The following is a 23,217-nucleotide window of genomic DNA, read 5'->3' on the forward strand; positions in this document are numbered from 1 at the left end:
CACTTCTTCATGTCTACTCTGGGTTCTGAGGAAGTGGAAGGAATTGACAGTGAGGACACCAATGTCTCCTACTAACACCTTCCCTGGAGTGCCCTGGGGCTCAAGAAGTCGTCATTATGGCTCCCATTAAGAGCTTTCCAGAGGGTGCTAGTCTTTGAGCCTATGCACAGGCATGTCCCAGAAGTGTGGCTCTGTACTGACCATCTACCTGAAGGATGTCAGTTAGTGAGTGATTTCTTCTGAAAATTGACCCAGTATTAGTATGTGCATCTGTGTGCCAGCTCACCGTTTTGCACTCATGTATGCCTTTCTTTGAAAATCTGGCCCTAACAGTTCATCTTATTCCTCCAATTTGTAAACTAGGTGGTAAAGAAGGTGTGAGCTGTAGCTCACGAAAGCTTACGCTCAAATAAACTGGTTAGTCTCTAAGGTGCCATTTGTTTTCTTTGTGCGAATACAGACTAACATGGCTGCTACTCTGAAAGGTCTTTATGGTCGCTTCTAAACTGCTCCATGCAAACTCAAGTGATCAAGCAGAATGGCTGGTATTTTTTACATGATGAATTCTTGGTTGAGCAGACTGACAGGATATCTCTGCAGGGCAGAGAAGCGTTTTTTAAAAAGCTATTATTCCTGAAAACCAAACAGGCCCTGCTGAAATATGTTCTGCGGGAACAGGGCTTGAAGTTTGATGTGCCTTAGTTAGTAAACTTGGAATCTGGACAGAACTTCATTGATACTGAGGCATGAACAGATTGCAGATACTGAACCAGGGAGTTGTAAACTATGGGCTGGATCTGTACTACAGTGAACAGTATTAGCTGATAAACAGCCCCATCTGGAAAAAAATCATGGTTTAAAATAACCATTTCCTTCCTCTCATAAATAACAAAAATGTACTGAGAGTTAAAACTTTGACTGGATGACCAGTGCTCTTTCACCATGTGATCTCATCAGACAATAAATCTTAAGGCACCTACCTAACCCTACCCTATTTTAAGTTGTTTTTTTTTAATTTTATTTACAGCTAAGAGAGTGAAAAGTTAGCCAACTTGTGACAACATGCACTTTAAAAGAAAGTTACTTCCAGATGGCTATAACCAGTATTTGAAGTGTATGGGAAAGAAGTTAAGAATTGTTTAAATGTGAGAGACATGTGAGCACTACTAAACTTAGTAGCTTAATCTGGGAAGGAGGAAACTTCCTTTTTCTTCCAACACCTTCCTTTCCTAAAGAGTAATGCCCCATCTAGGTTTAATTTTGTGCTCAGTGTGAGTTGAGATGTCTGTCAGGCATGTCTTGGATGCAGTACCTTTCTCTCTCTTTCTCTCATATCTTTGCTCACCTGAATCTGGGCTTCCTCCTTAGCTGCCAGGAAGCTATCCAGGAGCAGAAATGTATTTCGTCCAACTAGAGGAAACAGGCCCATCATCACCATTCAGCTTTTTAGGTGGGCTCTGTATCTGAGGGCAAAAATTTGTCTTCCATTTAAATTTCCCAGGTAGAAGACTTCAGCTGTGACAAGCAAGGCACAGCCCGTTAGCAGTATTCCTCCTCTTTATGCAAAGTGCACTAATGCCAGGACTGGTTTGTTGAAAGTGATGGTGTGAATATAATGGAAGTTACTGTTGTGCCATCAGGACAAGTAGTCTTAATTAAGCTAATACAGGAAAAGGCACTGTACTGCCAAACAGCTAGGACTGGAGCACAAATTAATAAAAGATGGAGCCTTTTTTGTTAAGAACATGAGGTTGGAAAAAATGCACCAGAATCTCTTAAAAATGAGGGCTTAGAGGAATATTTGTGCAAAATCTTAATTCTACAATGTGAAAGCGCATCAGGAGCGGAAGTGGTTGTGTAAGGCCAAATATTTAGAGCCATTTAATGGCATGATCTCCCCTGAGCATGTTTTGTTGGATCAAACAAATTCTGAGAGGTCTCATCTGTATCCAAAACTCAAAGTAATCCCCCTTCTAAATCATTAAGCACAATACTCTTGCTTTGATAATGAATGGTAATAGTAAACCATAGATGTATAGTGCACATGTCCCTCCCAAGGAGGAGCCCTCACACAGAAGAGAAAATATTCCAGGCAATGCAGAGCTATGGATGTGATCAAATGCAAGTCTTCTGTATCAACAAGCTGAGTATTTTATTCAGGTCTGTGCTGCAAATAAAGGCCTGATCCTTCCAAGGTTAGCAAACACCTTCTGAGACATGATGGGAGTTAAGGATGGTCAGCACTACTCAGCACCATATGGGATCAAACACAAAGTCAGCTGCTTAGCAATGAACAGACCTGTCCATCTACAAGACACCCACACTGGTATTCTCTGAGGAAGGTATTGAGAATTCTCCTGAAGAACAAAATAAGACTTAAGACTTTGGATGGCATACCCATTAGACATGGGAGTGTTTCCTCTTGCTCTGAAGAAAAGGTCATTTTGTGAGGATTGGAGGGGCCCAAAGTGCAGGTTATGACTCGGGAAAGATGCATTCTTGAGTAGTATAACATGTTTTATTTTCTTCATGTATCCACATTCAGTTTTAGCCTAGTCCACCTCCAATTTGGCAAGCTAAAAGGAAACAACAGCCTACCAGAGAAGAACGTAGTGTACTAAGCACCAACACTTCCTCCCCACCCACATAGTACATATTCCAGCTCTTACAATCATATCTAAAATCCCCAAACATTATCATTCTTTTCTTTTAACCCTTTCCCCATCTGGTAAAGGAAAAAGCTGTTCCTATGACACTTCTGATATGGCCACGTGCTGATAGGTTTATTACATTAAGTACCAGTTAAATTCCAAGCTATTTACATTTTAATGGTACATTACATTTGCACTGTAAATTGAGGAGGGGTTGTTATTATTAATTATTTGTATTACAGTAACATGTAGCGCCCACAACCAAGATCGAGATACCATTGACCTTGATGCTGTTCATAGTAAGACAGAGCTCTGGCTCAAAATGCCAGCAACCAAAACAGAAATGACACAGCGTGAGAAGAGAGTGTATTCGAGTTATGCGCCCAGATACTACAGTGATGGGAGTCTTACTCTGAATAATAGCAGCAATAATAAAAATGGAGAGGAGGTCTGGGGGACTCAGATTATTGGCAGTGGGATGTAGTTTTTCACCTTTATGCAATTCTAATTCAGCTAATGGAGTTAGTGATCAAATGTTTTTACCATAAAATCAGTGGTTGATTAACACATGGGCCCATGCCCAGGGGCCCCAGCCAATTTGGGCCCACCTGCAGGAGCGCCAGAATCTGGGTAGAAGTGTGTACATGAGGGGTCACTGGTGCCAGAACTGTGGCTCCGTCCCCTGTTTCTCCTTTTAACCCCTGAGGCCCGGCCCAGGCCAGAAGCTGGAGTTGAGCCATGGTAAGAGCTGTCCAAGGAGCCTGGGTTGCTGTGAGAAGCCCCAGACCCTCCACCTGCCTTGGGCAGAGGCCTGGGGGCCCCGAGAGCAGCCTCCGGCCCATGCCCCCAGCCCATGCCACCCAGGGCAGCTGGAGCATAAAGGGCTCCCCACAGCAGCCCGGGCTCCCTGGGTGGCTCCAGGGCTAGCCTTGGGGTAGGCCACTCAGGTGACTGCCCAGGGGGCTGTGGTCAGGGAAATGCCGTACAGTAGTGCAGAATTGTGTGCTGCCAGCTGGCAGGAGAGTACTGCAAACTCACAGAGGTCATGTGTGTGAGGGCACCCAGATTTCTCCCTGCTTCCTCATGGTATAGGAACAAGGGGTGGGGCAAGTGGTGTTGCACAGATAATGCTCGCTCCCTGCAGTGTTCCTCCTGTGAGTGGGGGAGCGAGGAGCAACACCAAGCACTCCATGCATCCAGGTCACTTTCCCCACGTGGGCTGTGCTGTGAAGCGAGTATCAGAAGCTGCTGCTCACCTGCCCGCCTCTTACGCATCCCAGGTGCAGAAAGTGGACTGCATGCAGGGAGCCCTGTTGTTACCCCCCGCTCCCACCCCCTCAACACTCCTACAGGGGTATTGAGGAACAGCGTTTGCGGGGAGATCAAGCAGCAGTGCCAGCCACTCCGTGGATCCAGGTAAGTTTCCCCACGTGGGCGCAGAAGGGGAGTAGAGGGGTTATGGGGCGCAGGGGGCACAGTGCAGGAGTTAGGGACATGGGGCACAGTGCAGCACAAAGTAAGGGTGTCAGTACACCATATGCCAGGCTACCCTTACCTCTCCACTTCTGCTGGTGGCAACACTGCCTTCAGAGTTGAGCACCCAGCCAGCAGCCGTCACTCTCCGGACACCCAGCCAGGGCTTAATGTGTGCCAGGGATTGCTGGAGCTCAGCCCTGACACCTCTTTCAATACAAATTAGGAGTAAGGGGAGGCAGTGGGCCCTGGGGCGGGGGGAAGCCTAGGGAGCCCAGAGGTGATGTGTGGTGGGGAGTCCATGGGATCCAGGGATAATGGTGAGCTGCCCACAAAAGTTCTTTGTGCCCAGGGCCCTAATAAATCTTAATTTGCCTCTGCATAAAATGTCAGATTGGTGTTTTGTGTAAAACTATTTGTCTAAGCCTAGTCCAGTTCCCAGTGAAGAGCTTTTGCAATTGGCCTCCTCTTTGGCATTCCTCAGCACCAAAGTCAGGGACAAAAAGAACTTGGAAACTGCACAACATGATCAGTACTGCAGGTGGTCCTTCAAGTAAGAGTTCAGACATATTAGTGGGACAACATGGTGGTCACTGTGTTGCTGCCATCCATGTTGTAACTGTTCTTGGGAGAGAGAGGATTAAATTCTCCAGGGATAGCAATTTAGCATTTTCACTCACACTGCTGGCCTGTACATTATTCCACAGCTGTTTTCTGCAACCAAAAATAAAACTGTTAGGTACAGGATTGTTTTAAAATGGGGTTTTCAATTGCAGCTTTTGCATTTATTTTAGATTAATGTGGTCAATGAACTGTGCTAAAATATTCTCATAACCATAGATAATTTTCTTTATATAGGATGTTCTGCCACTTAATTTTTCAGGGCTCTTTCTCAGGATGATCAAGATGATACCCACTTAAAAATAGAGGATATAATTCAAATGGTGAGTTCATCCAAAGATTTATGCATCAGATAATTTAGAAGGTTATGAAATCTGTGTAAATCACTAAAATGTACTCAACTGCAACCTTACTGCCATATTTCTACCAAATTACTGTTCCTTTATATCTGCACTTGAGATCTGCTACATAAATTTTAATGTTTAAAACTGAAGAGAAAATAAGTGTTCAAAACAAAAACAAAGGAGAGCTTGTCAGAGCTTCTAGACTTGCTTATGAATTGGTGATTGCTAACATTCATGGAAACAGATCCTGTGCTGGCTCAAAATGGGGGAGACGTGCATTTATATGAGGCAGTGAAACACCTGAGCAAGAGGCAGCCCTTATGCCTTCTCATCACAGGCTGCCTCAGGTGTGTATCATCTCTCCATGATCAAATGGCTGCTTAGAACCTACTTCTAGCCTTCCGTAAGGAGGCCCATCCTCAACTACAGCCATTATCTGTCCACAACATGTTTTCATTTGCCCCGTAGGTGCACTGGTGCAAACTGAGGCACATAGAAAATGCAGTAGGTGCAGACTCCATAGATTGGACTTCATGCTGTTAGTGTTTTTTCTGCCCTATTCCTTTTCTTCAGTAGTCTAGAAGTTGTGTAGTAATTTGTGGTTTAAAATGCATATAAAGCTAATTAATATCTTGTGTTTTGGAAACAAATTGGTTGTAAACAGAAATCATTGACTGTTCTTGTACTTTTTATTTTTGCAGTCAGAATGTCCAAAACCGGAGTGCTTTGAAACCTTGTCAGCCATGGAGCTTGCAGAGCAAATAACTCTCTTAGATCATATAGTTTTCAGAAGCATACCCTATGAGTAAGTGTTCTCCCAAGGATGATCAAAGTGAATATTCTAAGAGTCTTTCTGACTAGTAGTTTTAGGCACGATACTGATTCATGCTATTGATATCCCTGTAAAAAGGTTTGCATGTATAATTAATGAGTATCCTTAGGCTTGTTTGTTGCTGCTTAGGATCTCTGATAGTCCATTTATGTTATGAAAGACTGAGTTCAAGAACATTAAGAGCAGTAGCATCTCTGTCTCTGTGATTTGCGTGCTGTATGAGCACCATGCAATACATTTCCTATAGAATTATGTATTCCTACTCAGTCTTTCTTTGAGGCTTTAATCTTACATTAATATGTCACTGTTTGCTGCCATTTGAGAGCCCCTGGAGAATTAAGAACAAACCTACAATCTCAGGTTTTGGGCTAGTGAAGGCTGAGCATAGTGGGGAAGTGCACAGTCTCTGGGGAAGTGAATGTCAACTCAGCCCCCTCCATACATCAATCTCATCTTGTCAGCTCCTGGTGCTGTATTTAAGTAATAGTTTCAAATAGGGTCATGCTGTTGAAAATTGGGAATACAGGGAACAGAAAAAACGGAAAGCAAACTTAATGTCCTTAACAATGTTCACAGCTGTACAGTGTTCTAGCAATGGCACAGTGAAATGCTACAATTACAGTGGAAATTATATTAAGTGTCCAGCAGAACTAGATGTATTGAAATCCATTTGGGCTAACCAGGCTTTGTACTGCATTTATAGATGCCTTTTTTTCTTTTTTTTTTTTAACCTTGATTTCCAGAGAATTTCTTGGGCAAGGCTGGATGAAATTGGATAAAAATGAAAGAACTCCATACATTATGAAAACCAGCCAACATTTTAATGATGTAAGTAACCATAAACATGGAGAATGCCTTTTAGGAACTCTTCTGACATCGTATAAGACCTCTGAAATATAAATGTCTGTCTCTACATTGTGATATAATTTCTGATCTAGTAGTGACTGAATGTTACAGCTTCTTTGTGATTAACCTTATAAACCAAGAAAGCATGTAAAGAATTGCTAGTCAGCAGTTCAATAGGAATTTAATGGATTAGAACCTTTTGAACTATGCTGAAATCTCCTACTGCTTACAGAAGAAATTTAAGTTCTCTCTTTAGAGGATGAAACTATAACAATGCCAGTTAACTATCATCTTCTGTTTTATTGCTTGAGTCTCCACCTATACTCTTACCCTTGACCTTTTTTCTTACATGTTACTAAGAGCCATCACCAGTAGCAACATTACTGCTGGCTTTGAGTCATTATTTATGGATTGTTTTGCTGCATTTGTTACCCTCCCCTTAGTTCACTGTTCTTCTCCCCTGTCCTCTGGCAGTGTTTTCAACATACATTTTTCTCAGCCTTACTACTTAAGAGCTACAATCACTGCCACCTCATTTAGTTTTCTCCCCTATTTGTTAAATAATGTTGTTTGCAAGTGCTTATATTTAAATATTTTAGGATTTTGGGCTTTTTTTATTTGGTCAGATGAGTAACCTTGTTGCCTCGCAAATTATGAACTATGCTGATGTTGGTTCCCGTGCTAACTCAATTGAGAAGTGGGTGGCAGTGGCAGATATTTGTCGATGTATGCACAACTACAATGGTGTGTTAGAAATTACATCAGCCTTCAACAGAAGTGCAATCTACAGACTGAAGAAAACCTGGGCTAAAGTTTCTAAACAGGTGAGCAAGACATTTCTACAAATATGGCTGTAGCATTTCATTTGTTGATGCCTTACCTAGATAATAAAGAGGCCCAGATAACTACATTCTAACCAGATATATTTAAAGTTTAAGAATAATCTGATCATTAAGGGCTTCAGGGGACGTTATTATTTCATTTCAAACGTTTGTATAGTTCACTCATTTTCAATTTCTGTTTCATTAATTAAATATCTTCAGGATTAATTGACTTAATTGGAAATTGCATGTGCATATAGCTGAAGGCAAAATATGACCCTAAAATATTGAATTGAAATATTTAACGAAACTAAATGCTGTATTTTTTAGATTGACTTCATTCAGATATGAACATTTAGCTATACATTAATTTGGAATAAGGATAGCATTGTGGTGGGATAAAAAATGCTTTCCAGTAACATAAAATGATTTTTGTTTTTCTTTTGAGTTCTTAGATATAGTCCCAATGTCATGTGCTGTTGTCCTTAGAAAATAGTTTTCTTTAGTTTATTTTTTTTTAAATGATTTAAGGCCCAGATCCTCAGGTATATATAGGGTGACCAGATGTCCCGATTTTATAGGGACAGTCCCGATATTTGGGGCTTTTTCTTATATAGGCATCTATTATCCCCTCCACCCCTGTCCTGATCTTTCACACTTGCTATCTGGTCACCCTAGGTATACAGGCACCTAACTCCAATTGGGAGTTAGACATCTAAATACCTTTTGAGGATCTAGGCCTAATTAATTTTGAAGATACTTTAAGAATTCATGAAAGGTGCTCCTGAAGACTGAAACTGAAGGGATAAGTCTCTCTGTGGTTATGTATACCGTGTGATAAAAGACCTATGGCACAGCCACAGCTGGCCTGTGTCAGCTGACTCAGGTTTGTGGGGCTCGGGCTGCAGGAATATAAAATTGCAGTGTAGATGTCTGGGGTTGGGCTGGAGTCCAGGCCTTGGGACACCTCACCCACCCTTGCCTCATGGCGTCCCACGGAGCCCAGGCTCAAATGTCTACACTGCAATTTTATAGCCCCTTAGCTTGAGCCCTGCCAACCTGAGTAAGCTGACCCAAGCCGGCCGCAGGTCTTTTATTGCAGTGTAAACATACCTTCTTTGCACATTCAGCCTTTGGTCTCTTGGCTGAGACTTCCAACAAGGGTATGTCTGCACTGCAGTATAATCCCAGGGTTCGAACTCAGGCTCAAGCCTAAACCCACTTGCATCTACACACAAATTATGCTAACCCAGAGCTCAGACCCAGAGTCCCAGGACCCCATGAGGTGGAGGGTCCAAGTCTCAATCAAGCTGGGACCCAGGGTTCAAGCCTTACTACTTTGCCTTGTAGTCGCAGCCCACTAGACTCGTGCTCTGAGACTCTGCCAAAAGTATCCCACAATGCCATGACCGACTTTCTTTGTCCTCTGGACAGTCACATTTTCCCACAATACACCATGAACAAAGGGCTACAGTAGCCACATTTTGAGAGAGCGCTAGGAAGTCTGGGATATGGGGCGGGGGGTTGGACTCGGGCCTGCAAAATGCAGTGTAGATGCTAGGTCCCATGTTTGGCTTCAACAGTTCCTAACCTGTGATTACAAATGAGTGTAGATAGGTTAACAAACCCAGGGTCTGCTAACTCAAGTTCTACTAACCCTGAGCTTACATTGCAGTGTAGACATACCCCAAGAAAACCAGTGACATAAGAAAGAAGCTGGCCTGGACAAATAGAGACAATTTCCATGTTTTATGTTCTATACTGAATGAAGTCTAAAATACCATTTTATTTTATTTTTTTACAGCAGAACATTGTTTCTGCATTTTAAAATACTCTGGAAGAAATCAGTTCAACTGTTCTCAATGAGCAATGAATCCTTCTGGAGTAGTGGTCTTCTTCTGCTTTTTCTTTCTTTTTTTTCTTTTTTTTTTTTAAACTAGTGACAGTTTAAACTAGTGCACAAGAGCAACTGACCTAGTGAAGTCAGAAATATGGAACCTTACCATGTTAAAGCAACACTCCTGGGACAAACCTCACGCTGGTAACTCAAGAGAGTGCAAAATGTCCCTGCCTGCACCGTCTGGTCTGATTCAGCTGCGGGAGGGCAGGGATGTACAACTGCATATCCTCTTCTGGGTTTTTCCATCAAGGGAAGGCAGCTTTAATCTCTGCAAAGGGCCCTAAAGCAGCCCCACACTGGAGGCTGTTTAGGGAATATGCTTCCACTATTCACCCTAATTTCGGCCATTCCCCCACTGGGACCATCTTCTTTTCTTTAAAAAGCAAACAAAAAACCCACCCAACCCACTACTTTAATAAAAGCTTAATACTAACAAAATGTTTCCATGGTTTTTTTTTAAACTCTAGTGTTAATTTTTAAAAAATGAATAAACGTTCCCTTGTACCTCTGAAGTGCTGTCAAACTGAACATTGTATGAATGTCATGTTCATGCAGGAGAACAAGAAAGTAAAGTTGGCTGAGACTGCCTAGGGTTTTCTGTTGATTAGAAATTCTGAGTCAAGAGCAAATGTGACCAGCCTCTCCATTTTCCAACCTGTGGCAAGTCTCTAGATAGTGATAAATCGTGAAAAATGAATTCTTAGATAAACTAAGATAAGGTGTTATAAATAATAGGTAATGGAAGTGTCTGAATATAATTTTAACTTGATAGTGTTCTTTTAAAACAATACTAATATCTCAGCTGAATGTGAGTTCAGCTTCTACCAGTGAGTTGGAGGCAAATGTTCTTAGAGTTAAATAACTTTGAAATTTCCTCTCTGTTTTCCCAAAAAATATTTTCCAGCCTCTTTGGGAATCATAATTTGGTGATCACTAATCAATTTATAGTCCAGTTCTGCAAAGATGTATAAACATGCTTAATGTTAAGCTTGTGAGTAGTCCCAAACTTAGTTTACTCCTTTGTTGTGCTTCCTTCTTGTTTTTCCTCTTTTCTGACTTCAGCTTTCTTCTTCACCCATATACTAGCTACTGGCTTGTCCTTCATAGTTCTGAGTGCTTCCTGAGAGGCGCTGAACATCCTCAATTCACACTGATTTCAGTGGAAGTTGGGGACATGCAGCATCTCATAGGGTTGGGCCCCAAATATCCTCTTGTGCAGTGCAACTGAGGTTGTATTGCTGAATATTAGTTTAAGGGTCCTATTCTTTTTGAACTTGCTGGGCAAAAATCATTTGAGTTTGCGGTACATTCCTCAAGCCACTATGGGTAAAATTTTCAAGCCCCCCCTAATTCCCATTTAGTCACTCAGTAGCCTAAATTTATTGAAGTCTATGGGAGTTGGCTCCTAATTTTTTAAGTCCTCTGTTTTCAGATGTGCTATTTTCATAAGTGCTTTTGAAAATTTTACCACAATACCATAGTCAGTTTTCACACAGGGTGACACTTGTAATTTTTTCTTTTTCTAGACAAAAGCTCTCATGGACAAACTTCAGAAGACTGTATCATCAGAGGGAAGATTTAAAAACCTTAGAGAAACACTCAAAAAGTATGTTTTCTTAAATTCACAATATAGTTGTATTTTGTTAAGAATATTGGATAGCACTTATTAAAGATAAGAGTTGGCTTTCAGTTTAGCTTTTATAATGAAAATTATATTGGACAATATTTTTACTGAATAACCTCTGTAAAGCTGGCTTTATTCGATTTGGACACCACTGTTTTGCTGAATATACTGTAATTCGGTGCCTCTTATAGAGTAATATGTTACCTCTGGGGAATTACCAGAGCAAATTAAACTAGTATTTTGTAAGAAATGCTCACTGTTGGGGGGCTTTCCTTATACTGATAAACTTTTTCAATAAGTGTAAGACCCGCTTTATAAATAAAGGTTCTTTTAATCAAAAACATTTTACTCAGTTCTGATAGTGCCTATTTGATATTAATAGTTCCAAAGTTCAACATAACTGGCTCCAAAGAGCTCTCATTCATAGAATCATAGAATATCAGGGTTGGAAGGGACCCCAGAAGGTCATCTAGTCCAACCCCCTGCTCGAAGCAGGACCAATTCCCAGTTAAATCATCCCAGCCAGGGCTTTGTCAAGCCTGACCTTAAAAACCTCTAAGGAAGGAGATTCTACCACCTCCCTAGGCAACGCATTCCAGTGTTTCACCACCCTCATAGTGAAAAAGTTTTTCCTAATATCCAATCTAAACCTCCCCCACTGCAACTTGAGACCATTACTCCTCGTTCTGTCATCTGCTACCATTGAGAACAGTCTAGAGCCATCCTCTTTGGAACCCCCTTTCAGGTAGTTGAAAGCAGCTATCAAATCCCCCCTCATTCTTCTCTTCTGCAGGCTAAACAATCCCAGCTCCCTCAGCCTCTCCTCATAACTCATGTGTTCTAGACCCGTAATCATTTTTGTTGCCCTTCTCTGGACTCTCTCCAATTTATCCACATCCTTCTTGTAGTGTGGGGCCCAAAACTGGACACAGTACTCCAGATGAGGCCTCACCAATGTCGAATAGAGGGGAACGATCACGTCCCTCGATCTGCTCGCTATGCCCCTACTTATACATCCCAAAATGCCATTGGCCTTCTTGGCAACAAGGGCACACTGCTGACTCATATCCAGCTTCTCGTCCACTGTCACCACTAGGTCCTTTTCCGCAGAACTGCTGCCTAGCCATTTGGTCCCTAGTCTGTAGCTGTGCATTGGGTTCTTCCATCCTAAGTGCAGGACCCTGCACTTATCCTTATTGAACCTCATCAGATTTCTTTTGGCCCAATCCTCCAATTTGTCTAGGTCCCTCTGTATCCTATCCCTCCCCTCCAGCGTATCTACCACTCCTCCCAGTTTAGTATCATCCGCAAATTTGCTGAGAGTGCAATCCACACCATCCTCCAGATCATTTATGAAGATATTGAACAAAACCGGCCCCAGGACCGACCCTTGGGGCACTCCACTTGATACCGGCTGCCAACTAGACATGGAGCCATTGATCACTACCCGTTGAGCCCGACAATCTATCCAGCTTTCTACCCACCTTATAGTGCATTCATCCAGCCCATACTTCCTTAACTTGCTGACAAGAATACTGTGGGAGACCGTGTCAAAAGCTTTGCTAAAGTCAAGAAACAATACATCCACTGCTTTCCCTTCATCCATAGAACCAGTAATCTCATTATAAAAGGCGATTAGATTAGTCAGGCATGACCTTCCCTTGTTGAATCCATGCTGGCTGTTCCTGATCACTTTCCTCTCATGCAAGTGCTTCAGGATTGATTCTTTGTGGACCTGCTCCATGATTTTTCCAGGGACTGAAGTGAGGCTGACTGGCCTGTAGTTCCCAGGATCCTCCTTCTTCCCTTTTTTAAAGATTGGCACTACATTAGCCTTTTCCCAGTCATCCGGGACTTCCCCGGTTCGCCACGAGTTTTCAAAGATAATGGCCAATGGCTCTGCAATCACAGCCGCCAATTCCTTCAGCACTCTCGGATGCAACTCGTCCGGCCCCATGGACTTGTGCACGTCCAGCTTTTCTAAATAGTCCCTAACCACCTCTATCTCCACAGAGGGCTGGCCATCTCTTCCCCATTTTGTGATGCCCAGCGCAGCAGTCTGGGAGCTGACCTTGTTAATGAAAACAGAGGCAAAAAAAGCATTGAGTACATTAGCTTTTTCCACATCCTCTGTCACTAGGTTGCCTCCCTCATTCATTAAGGGGCCCACACTTTCCTTGGCTTTCTTCTTGTTGCCAACATACCTGAAGAAATCCTTCTTGTTACTCTTGACATCTCTTGCTAGCTGCAGCTCCAGGTGCGATTTGGCCCTCCTGATATGATTCCTACATGCCTGAGCAATATTTTTATACTCTTCCCTGGTCATATGTCCAACCTTCCACTTCTTGTAAGCTTCTTTTTTATGTTTAAGATCCGCTAGGATTTCACCATTAAGCCAAGCTGGTCGCCTGCCATGTTTACTATTCTTTCGACTCATTGGGATGGTTTGTCCCTGTAACCTCAACAGGGATTCCTTGAAATACAGCCAGCTCTCCTGGACTCCTTTCCCCTTCAAGATTCCAGATTTGTTATCTCCAAGTTCGAGCACACACAACAGCAACTCATTCCAAGAGCTGTATCTGGAAAAGGGATCTCCCAGGCTGATTGACAGTAACTGTGTTGAAACATCTTGAGAGAGCATTCAGGAATTAAACTACTATTTATATAGTGTATATTTAAAAAAACAGACAAGGTTCAGTGTGTAATGCCCATGCTTGGTTTGCAGAAGACTATTGTCAGGGAATCAGACATACTTGTTTTAAAAGAGAAAAAGTTGTTTTTACTTATAACATCTGGCTAACTGGCCCATATATACTTCTAAATTAATCTAGCTAATAATTTTATTGGTAATTATTTATTTTTTTTAACCATGCAGAGTATAATATGATATAATAATCTTGAAGTCAGCAGGAAGTTGGACTAAATGAAAACATAACTAGAAAAGTTCCCCAGCAGAATTGTCCTCTTTGCAGCACAGACTCTCAGAGTGGAAAATTTTAACAAGTCGTCTGTTCCCTAGGAGAATTTCCAAAGTTAGGAAATCTGAGTGTTTTCAACCGCGTAACATCTTAAACGTTTACAAAACAAGCATTGTAAAGATCCTAACATATTACTTAACATGAACTATACAGTATATACAATGTATTGCTGATACTAAAATACTTAACAGTACTTCAGAAGCTTAGGGAAGCCTTGGAGGCATGCATCCCAAAGTATTTTCAGCTGTGCATTGGATTTATTTCTGAGATTTTCTGTCAGCTGGGATTGAAACATGTTTGAGAGCATACTCCAATGCCTTCCCACTTTCTCCATGGTGTTATCATTGTGGCTTTTACTAAATGTTATAATTGTTTCTCTCATAGTTTAAAGTTCGATATTTGACACAACCTGCCAAATTTGTCTCTGGTAGACGTGGGTACAACTCAGTAAAGCCAGAGCATCTGCTCCACTTACAGTAACCTGTTAATTTGACCCAACTTGTAAAAGTATTTTAAGTAATTAAAAAAAAGTAGAAGTTTGTATAATGCATAAAAAGAACAGTCTGTAAATTAAATCCTAGTAAAATATAGTTAATTTCTCATCCTGCAGTTGTAATCCCCCTGCAGTTCCCTATCTTGGAATGTACTTGACAGATCTAGCATTTATTGAAGAAGGAACACCAAACTTCACTGAGGAAGGCCTTGTCAATTTTTCCAAAATGAGAATGGTAATTTTTATTTTCTTACATGTTTCCACTAGAGGATTTTAGGTGCACAAGTTTAATAGTTATTTACTTAGGACTTCTTTGAATTCAAATTGCAAGATTACACAATATATTTGCATAATACAAAATAGAAGCTTGAAAGCAATCTTTTGCATTTGAATCCAGGGACAGTATTCTTTCACCACCTTCTGGCAAGCCAAAGAGTATTGCAATTTAGCTTTCAGTTTGGTCAGCTGAAAATTTCAGGAAGAAAAACAGCTGGTCTAGACTTGCAGGGATTAATAAATGGTTAAAAAAATGTAGCCAACCTGGTACCATAATTCATCAGGCAGCAACACTCAGAAGGGGTCATTTTAGAGTATGTTTAGGACTCTGGCTCCCCAAGGAAGTGAAAAAGCATTTAAAGGTTGATTCTCTCTGCCTTCCAAACTATGTTGTTGTTCGGAGCTCCTCAGAGGCCGGGCTTGGAGAAATATTGACACCAGCTGCTCTGCTGACTGTAGTTTAATGACATGTTTGTGACTGCACGTTGCAGAAGTCACCTGAGGGAAAAAAAGGGAGGGTATCAGAGTAAAGAAAGAAGGGACAAGGTGATCCATCTGAGACAGTTTAATAGTCTGGCTGATTTGGGAAGGTAAAGGCTCCCCCTCAAAGCCACAAGCACAAAGCCCTGGCCCCCAGGACAAGTTGCATCATTTTGCACCAAATTCATTCCTGGCATAGCTTCACTGAAGCCAATATGTTCAAGTTACAGCGCAGACCATAAGTAGAACATTTTCTTATATCAATGTATTCCTTTGATAGATCTCACATATTATCAGGGAGATACGCCAGTTCCAGCAGACCTCCTATCGTATAGAACATCAACAAAAGGTACAGTTCTATGTGGTGCTGATCACAGGCACTATGATGAAGGCTATTCCTACTATCAACAAAAAAAATACACAGATGGGGCCCAAAGCTAAAATTAATATCTTTCCTTTCCCTGCAGTAACAGTGGGAGGCAAACAGTGGAGTTTGTCCTGGTACTTTGGCTTGTGATAAGTTGATAGTGTAACGTTCTCTTCTCAGACTTTGCACATGAAGGCAAATCTTGCTTCCACCTCTGCAACAAGGGTGGCACCCTCCTGGCAGAGGAGTCAGTGCAGTTCTGCTGTGTCAGAGGGGCAGGATTTAGCGTGCCACCAAGTTCCATACCTCTGCGCAGTATGGAACTCTGCTCCACAAAGGATGCCAGCACACAGGAAGTAGGGGATGATGAGGTACAGCTTGACCGTCTGATGCTGCTGCATAGATCTCTGTGGTCTTAAGGGAAGATTCCTCCCCCCTCACTCCCACATTTCCCTAGTTCCCAGAACAGCTACGTGCGTTGGACACTAGACTGAGGATTTGCCCCTTACTGACAGAGAGGTATTTTTAAACAACTTGAATACTTTGTACCAAATATATTTCGCTATTCCACTTCACCAAGAAAACAGAACACGAGAGATGATTCCAACATCTGTCTGAAATGGCCTGAAGCTGGTAACTGGCTGTTATGGGAAAGGGGAGAATAGAGAAATTCAATTAAAACATATACAATCTGTTCAGTTTCAAAATTATACATTGCAATTGTTTTCTGTATTGCAGGTCACTCATTACTTACTCGACAAGACCCTCATCATAGATGAGGATACTCTGTATGAGTTATCCCTAAAGATTGAACCCAGACTCCCTGCCTGAAGAATGAGCTTCGTCCCAGAGTTGACAGAGTTTTAGTGTAATGAACACAATTATGCATGCCATGCCCTACAGACCACAAGGGGACAGATTGAGAAGATTGCAAACTCTCTTTTCCAATAAGGGAGACAGAGCCTCACAGAAATTCCCTCTCAGACAAGGAAAATCAGCTCCTGGAGGTGAAAGACAAAATGCTTCATACTCGAGGGTTAAATGATTGTTATTTTGCAAAGATAATGTTTTGCCAAAGGGACTATGCATCTAATAGAAAACAGAAGCCTTTCATGAGAATAGCTACTCACTGCAGCCATCCTAACAGGGCAGAGAAGGGGACACATTTAAATGTAGGTACCGTATTCTGTTAGATTAGAATAAATGGACAAATGCAGATGGCATTGATCTGGCACAGGTTCCTTATCAAATATGTATCTATTGAGGCATTCATTGGATTAATCCACTTTCATTATCGTGTATTCATTGCAAACAATAGGCGCTTAAGAGTCATTTACTAACCTGCAGTGATAGCAGGATAATATCTAAGAACTTTAGCTACAGCATATGCTGTTCAAAGTAGTTGTTATAAATTAGATGTTTTCATTTATAGAATATTAAGGTTTTAAAATACATTATCAGCCTTTTCTAAGGTGGGAGGTTTTACATGCTACAAATTAACTAACTTAACTTTGTAAATATTGTTTTCACCAATACATGATGAGGAGTTTTACAGCATGGAAAATAATGAATTGTGTTAATAGTTGCAGGCCATGGGAGCATCAGCTGGAATATCTGAGTTTAGGAGCTGTATTCAGGATTGGTTGGCCCAGAGTCATGAACATATCATGAGTGAGATACTTGGTCATTTAGCACATTGTCTCCTGAGAAAGGCACTCTGATTTTCTGTACCTACAGCATCCCTGACAGTTCAGTGACTATAAAGCACCTGCTGCACACACTGGGGGAGGAATGATGGCTGGTTTGGCAATGGATAATGCTCAGCAATGAAGAGAGCAGGATTAACTATTTTATTTTACATGAAATGAATTGTTTAAAAAGCACTATTTTTTTGCTCAGCTGATCAATTCTAAAATCTTTTTTTCTACAGTAAAAGCTGTGCATGTCAGCAAACATGAAATATCATTTTATTTGGGGAAGTTAGCATTTGCAGATGAGTGTCTGCTAGAGAAAATATGCTGTTTGTAACTGTTTTAAAAACCCATGCTACTGTGTGATTCTAGGTAGAATCCATTTCTGAAAATATATGGTTCTTCATACAGTTTCCTGATAGTGACCTATTGTAGCTGCATGGAAGATGAGCTCAAAATGCATGCTATACAGTATATCATAAAACCAAATGCATAGGTATTCGCACTGTTGAATAACTAGGCTGGAGAAGTGTTCTTACTTTTCCAGTGATTATCAGCCAGTTGAAGAAATAGGGCTATATCATTTGTTTACCTTCCTTAAATCTTCTCAGGGAGATAGATGTTTAAAAAAGATTGTGACCTGAGCCTATTTGATCTGACATTTCTTACCACACTCGTGAAGTTTCTGAATGTTAACAATGAAAATGGATCTGCCTGGCTTATGGTTTTTGTCTTTATTTGCACTTTAATTACATTGTTAGCCCAGCCAAGAGCTTCACAATAAATTCCATGTGGTGTAAGCGTAAACACTAGTAGCATTTATAAATGTACCGTAGTAGATGTAAATTCCACTATGTTTCCTGTACCACATCTTTGTAAATAACTGCATGAGTAAATATCAAAGAAATACTGGTAAATTCCTCGTTAAAGAAAAGAAACAGGAAAACGTCCAGAAGTATTTTTAAATAGTTCTGATTAATGAATGCTGTAGAAGTGAACATAGGAAGTGTTAATTATAGGTGCTTTTTATTTTTTCAAAAATTTGCTTGTTCTTTTCAGTAGTGACTGATAAGAAGTTGATTGTATCCTGATGCATGATAAATAAGAAGCATGGGTTATTTGGACCATAAAGCCAACTTACTATGTGCTTTCTGTGTATTCATAATACACAAAGAATTACCATAAGTCATTTGCATAAAATACCTGAAGGTGGCACAGTGGAAAATAGAAGCAGTAAAACTGGTCTTAAAAGCAAGTCCCTAGCTCAACTTTATATTATCTCTGTTCACATAGAACATGTAAACAACTGTAGGTGTCTTAACAGACCGTTGTGGCACAACCTGTTGGCCACTACTTCATCTTCCTGTATACCATTTTGCCATATCTGCTTTGTAGGTCTAGGGAGCCCTCATCAGTCATGCTCTTGAGGTGCAGGCAGAGGTTCTTCTATGCGTCCACCTCGTTATCCTAATTTTAACACACTTTTTACAAACCCTATGTACATCTAGGCTAAGTTTGTCCCTACAAATATTGGCATAAATAATATACCATCAATATATAGCACTTTACAGTTTAAAAATATTCAACAACTAATTAATCCTCCCAACACTGCAAGAGATAAGTGGTTGTCTCCCCATTTTATAGATGGAGAAACTGAGATACAGAGGTTAAGGATGCTGAGCACCCACAACTCCTCTTGAAATCAATAGGTGGTGTGGTTGCTCAGCACCTCTGAAACATCAGATCTGAAGTGATTTGGACAGTTAGTGGGTTAGTGGTAGAGCTGGATTAGAATCTCTGAAGTACTTGGATCCTAGTCCTGTCTTCACATCACCAGAAAATGATGCCGACATATATAAAACATGGGAATAAATTGCCTGGGGAGGTTGTGGATTCTCCATCATTGGAGATTTTTAAGAGCAGGTTAGACAAATACCTGTCAGGGATGGTGTAGATAATACTCAGTCCTACCATGAGTGCAGGGGACTGGAGTAGATGACCTCTCTAGGTCCCTTCCAGTCCTATGATTCTGTGAAATCTAGATGGATTGCTAATGGAATATATTTCTTAAAATACCAAGGGTGACTAAACAAAGAGGTGAACACACATCTTGTTAACCATAATTAGAGAATACATTCTTGTCCCCAGACAAAGCCTGAGTACTGGGTTTTGTGCTGCAGTCCTGCACAGGGGTGTGGGATGGTATCCTTCCCATAAGATGAACCAAATGCATATAGCAGCTGTGAGCCACTCTATTGTTGTTCAGTCTCTGTGATATAGTGATTGCCAGAAGCCTCCAATGTGCTCCCTACATGGGGGTTTTGACAAGTGCATCTACATAATTTACCCAACTTCTCTGTGAATCTTCCCACCTCAGTGCCCTGCTGTGCACAAGGTATGTGGAGTTCCCTTGTGTGGCTTCTCTGTGCTACCCACCCCACATGCTGACTGAAGTGGTGGTTTGTCTGCAGTTTTGGCCTTGCACCACAGGAGAGGAGTAGGGGACATGCTTTGCTCCTGTATTTATCTGCAAGTCTCATGGATCATTCCTGCTCACCTCATTCACCTTCTGACTTCAGTGGTGCTACCTACACAGAGGACAGATTTAGCTCCTCTTTTGCAACTATGGAAAATTTACACCCGTGCCCCCCATAGTTATTCTGGTGAATCAAACATAAAAATTTTATTCTGCTTCAACATGAAATGGCATATTGGGCCATGGACATGTAACCCATTTCTTTAGGAACAGGGATATAAATAGTAACTGTAAAATACCAAATATTTGCTATTGCTATATTATAGAGTCTCCAAATAGTGTAGATGCATTCATCTGGCAGTAGGCTGGAGTACGCCCAGCTGCCCCAGGGGTACACAAGCGGGAGGAGAGAGTCCAGGGGCCTTCCCTACAGCTCCTGGGGCCCTGTACAATGGTTGGATACAATCGCAGCTCCTACACTCCTGCAGGTGCAAGGACTGTTCCTTCCTATCATCCCCAGCATACAAGATACCCCAAAGGGGATGGGCAGGAGGCAGAGCTGACTGGATACACAAGAAATGATATAATTCACCCTCTGAAGGGGCACATTCCCCAGGAAGGTCTGGGGGAGTTCTGGCCTGGCACTCTCTATGCGGGCCAGTGCCTGTAAGTGTGACTGAGCCCAGAATTGAGCACGAAGGAGAAGTAAATAGACCTGTTTAGTTGACAGTCAACATGTATATTAATTATGTAATTTTCCTTCAGCAATTCCAAGAACACAGTAAGTGTGTAAGCTTGTAATGACTGATACTGCTGGGACTGATGAAAATGTTACCCTTATTGAAAAACAAAACAACCCCCCATCCTCTACTTTTTATTTCTATAGTCCTTAAAATCTATAGTTATTTTATAGGTTAAAATGAAACTCTTGCATTGTTTATTTAAAGTATTTATTAACTTTTATTGTGTCAGTTCTGATTTCAGTAGATATTCATGATCTCGGATTTTCCTAAATAATCATATTTATTTGAATTTTTTTTATTTGAATGAAGCTTTAATGTTTCTACCTTTTATTGTCCTCAGTTACACGATAAGTAAATATGTGGTTTAAAATTGATTAGTAAACACATTTCTAACTATTCATCATTTCTTTTAACTAAGGCCCAAATCCTGCAGTCCTTATTCAGTCAGAAAACTCATGGACTTCAATGGGAGTTTTTCTTAAGTAAGAACTTCAGGATTTAGTCCTTACTGGCTATCAGCCACTTGCCTCTTTCCTTTTTTGGCTCCAAAAGGTTACATGTTCCCGTGTATTACAGTTTTCACTCTCACTTTTGATTGTTTCATTGTACCTTTCCTTTTGCAATAGTCTCTGAAGTTTTGTTCTTTAGGTGAAAGATATGTGTATTTATTTGACAAATGTATTAATATCTATCTCATCATGTTAATGCACACCCAGCTGTTTTTGCATGTACTGTAACTGCTCTTTTGCCACCTGGTTATTGCTTTGAATTGTTAGTAAGGCATAGCAGGCAGGGCATTGTGCACATATGCAAATTAAACATTTTCTTTTTCTGAATTCCAAACATTCTTGTTTGCTGCTGTTTTATTTTTATCTCAAAATTGTGGGAAAGTGGAATATAACTCACTTCCCCCCTCTTGCTATGGCGTCATTTTTACAAACTCGAGGGAGGTAGGGATAGAACATAAAAATCCAGGGCACAATCAGGCAAAGTTCCTTCCACTTTTATTGCTGGAGAGCACTATGACTTATTGCACCTCATCTTTTGCTTATTTATGCTGATTTGAAACTTGTATTGACTTCATTGGAGTTAAAATTGATTTAGACTGGAATCAGTGCAGAGGATTGAACCTGTTTCCTAGATAACTAGAGGAGCTAAGATAGCATGGTGAAGCATCTGATGTAAATACCTAGATAAGAGAGATGACATGGATTAGCTAGACCTAGCTGTTCAAGTCATTCTTCTCTCTACCTGGAAGAAGTTTCACAGGTTTGAGCTGCACAATTTCAAATGTGAAAGTACACCCTTCCCCTTGTGCATCATAAACAATGTAATGCCAATGTGCAAAGCTACCAAAAATTGAATTTCTCCTCTCCATGTTACCAGTCACAAAACTGGTAAGATTCCCTTCTCAAAGCAAACCATATTAACACGAGATATTAGTTCAGCCTAATAACATCCTCATATAATTACTATCCTCAAGTCCATACTTTAAACAAGAATGAAAATCTTGTTTTAATCCTGTTAAAAGAAATTCACGTATCATTCACAGCGAGACATTTAAATACAGACTCTGCCTCAAACCTGAACATTATGGACATTCTAGGCATAGATAGATCATAACTATATGTCAGCGTTTCCAACTCTCATGATTTTAATCACAAGCATCACTCTATTGGGTGTTTTTCTTAGAGCTTGAGCTCCTGGAGTTCAGGTAATGCTGTGAGAATCTCCATTGGGTTTTTGTTTGTTTTCTTTTGTTTTTTTTTTTTTTAAAAGTTTCCAGCCTTCAGAATTGCGGAGGAAAAACTTGAAACTATGACCCATAAAGGCTCAAAACCCAGACAGCAAATAATACAATCCCCAAATTCATTATTCTTTCCAATCTCATGATTTTTTTTGGAGCCCCACTTATGATTTTTGAATGTTTGGTGTTATATTGATGTCGTAAAGGAGAATAAAATGCTTCCAATTCTGAACATACTGGGATGGTTTACCAAGCATAGGTATGAGGAACTTCTCGGGCAAAGTGATCCCGTCCTGCAGAAGAATCAGGAGGGAGAAAAATACATCACACACAACTCTGCCCTGTCACTTTCAGCCTTGCAGAGTGGGGAGTGCAGTGGCCTTGTAAGCCCCCTACAGCTCACTGCTGAGTCTCCTGGTTGTGGAGCACAGAAGTCACAGAAGGGCATTATGTAAGGATAAGGCCTTTGTCTGCAGCCATATTGTAAGGCCTAAAGCCGAAGGCCTTCGTCTGCAGCCAGATTAAAAGAGCAGCCTAGCAGCAGCCATTAGCTGAGAGCAGGGAGTCACATCCTCACATTCCATCTAAATTACATTAAAACAATGTAATATCAGGCTGTTAAGAAGGAGACCCCTTCCTAATGGCTCCCACTATCACCAGATAAAGAAACAGATCTTAAGATGTGTCATAAATATAAAGGGAAGGGTAAACACCTTTAAATCCCTCCTGGCCAGAGGAAAAACCTTTCACCTGTAAAGGGTTAAGAAGCTTAGGATAACCTTGCTGGTACCTGACCAAAATGACCAATGACGAGACAAGATACTTTCAAAGCTGGAGGGGGGAGAAACAAAGGT

At 41.0% G+C, this 23,217-nt stretch overlaps 1 protein-coding gene across 1 annotated transcript in view; it reads left to right on the forward strand.

Moving 5' to 3' along the window:
- RASGRF2 (Ras protein specific guanine nucleotide releasing factor 2) overlaps window positions 1-17,010 on the forward strand; it is a 215,597-nt gene extending 198,587 nt beyond the window's left edge. Inside the window, exons 20-27 of the mRNA XM_073344380.2 lie at window positions 5,008-5,068; window positions 5,791-5,894; window positions 6,665-6,749; window positions 7,394-7,591; window positions 11,015-11,094; window positions 14,701-14,818; window positions 15,620-15,688; window positions 16,445-17,010. Of these exons, the coding sequence (XP_073200481.1) occupies window positions 5,008-5,068; window positions 5,791-5,894; window positions 6,665-6,749; window positions 7,394-7,591; window positions 11,015-11,094; window positions 14,701-14,818; window positions 15,620-15,688; window positions 16,445-16,537 (808 nt within the window). The 3' untranslated portion in view covers window positions 16,538-17,010. The remainder of the gene's footprint in view (window positions 1-5,007; window positions 5,069-5,790; window positions 5,895-6,664; window positions 6,750-7,393; window positions 7,592-11,014; window positions 11,095-14,700; window positions 14,819-15,619; window positions 15,689-16,444) is intronic.
- Window positions 17,011-23,217: the final 6,207 nt, after the last annotated feature.

This window comes from Lepidochelys kempii, chromosome 5 (assembly GCF_965140285.1).
Source record: "Lepidochelys kempii isolate rLepKem1 chromosome 5, rLepKem1.hap1, whole genome shotgun sequence".
Lineage (NCBI taxonomy): Eukaryota > Metazoa > Chordata > Testudines > Cheloniidae > Lepidochelys > Lepidochelys kempii.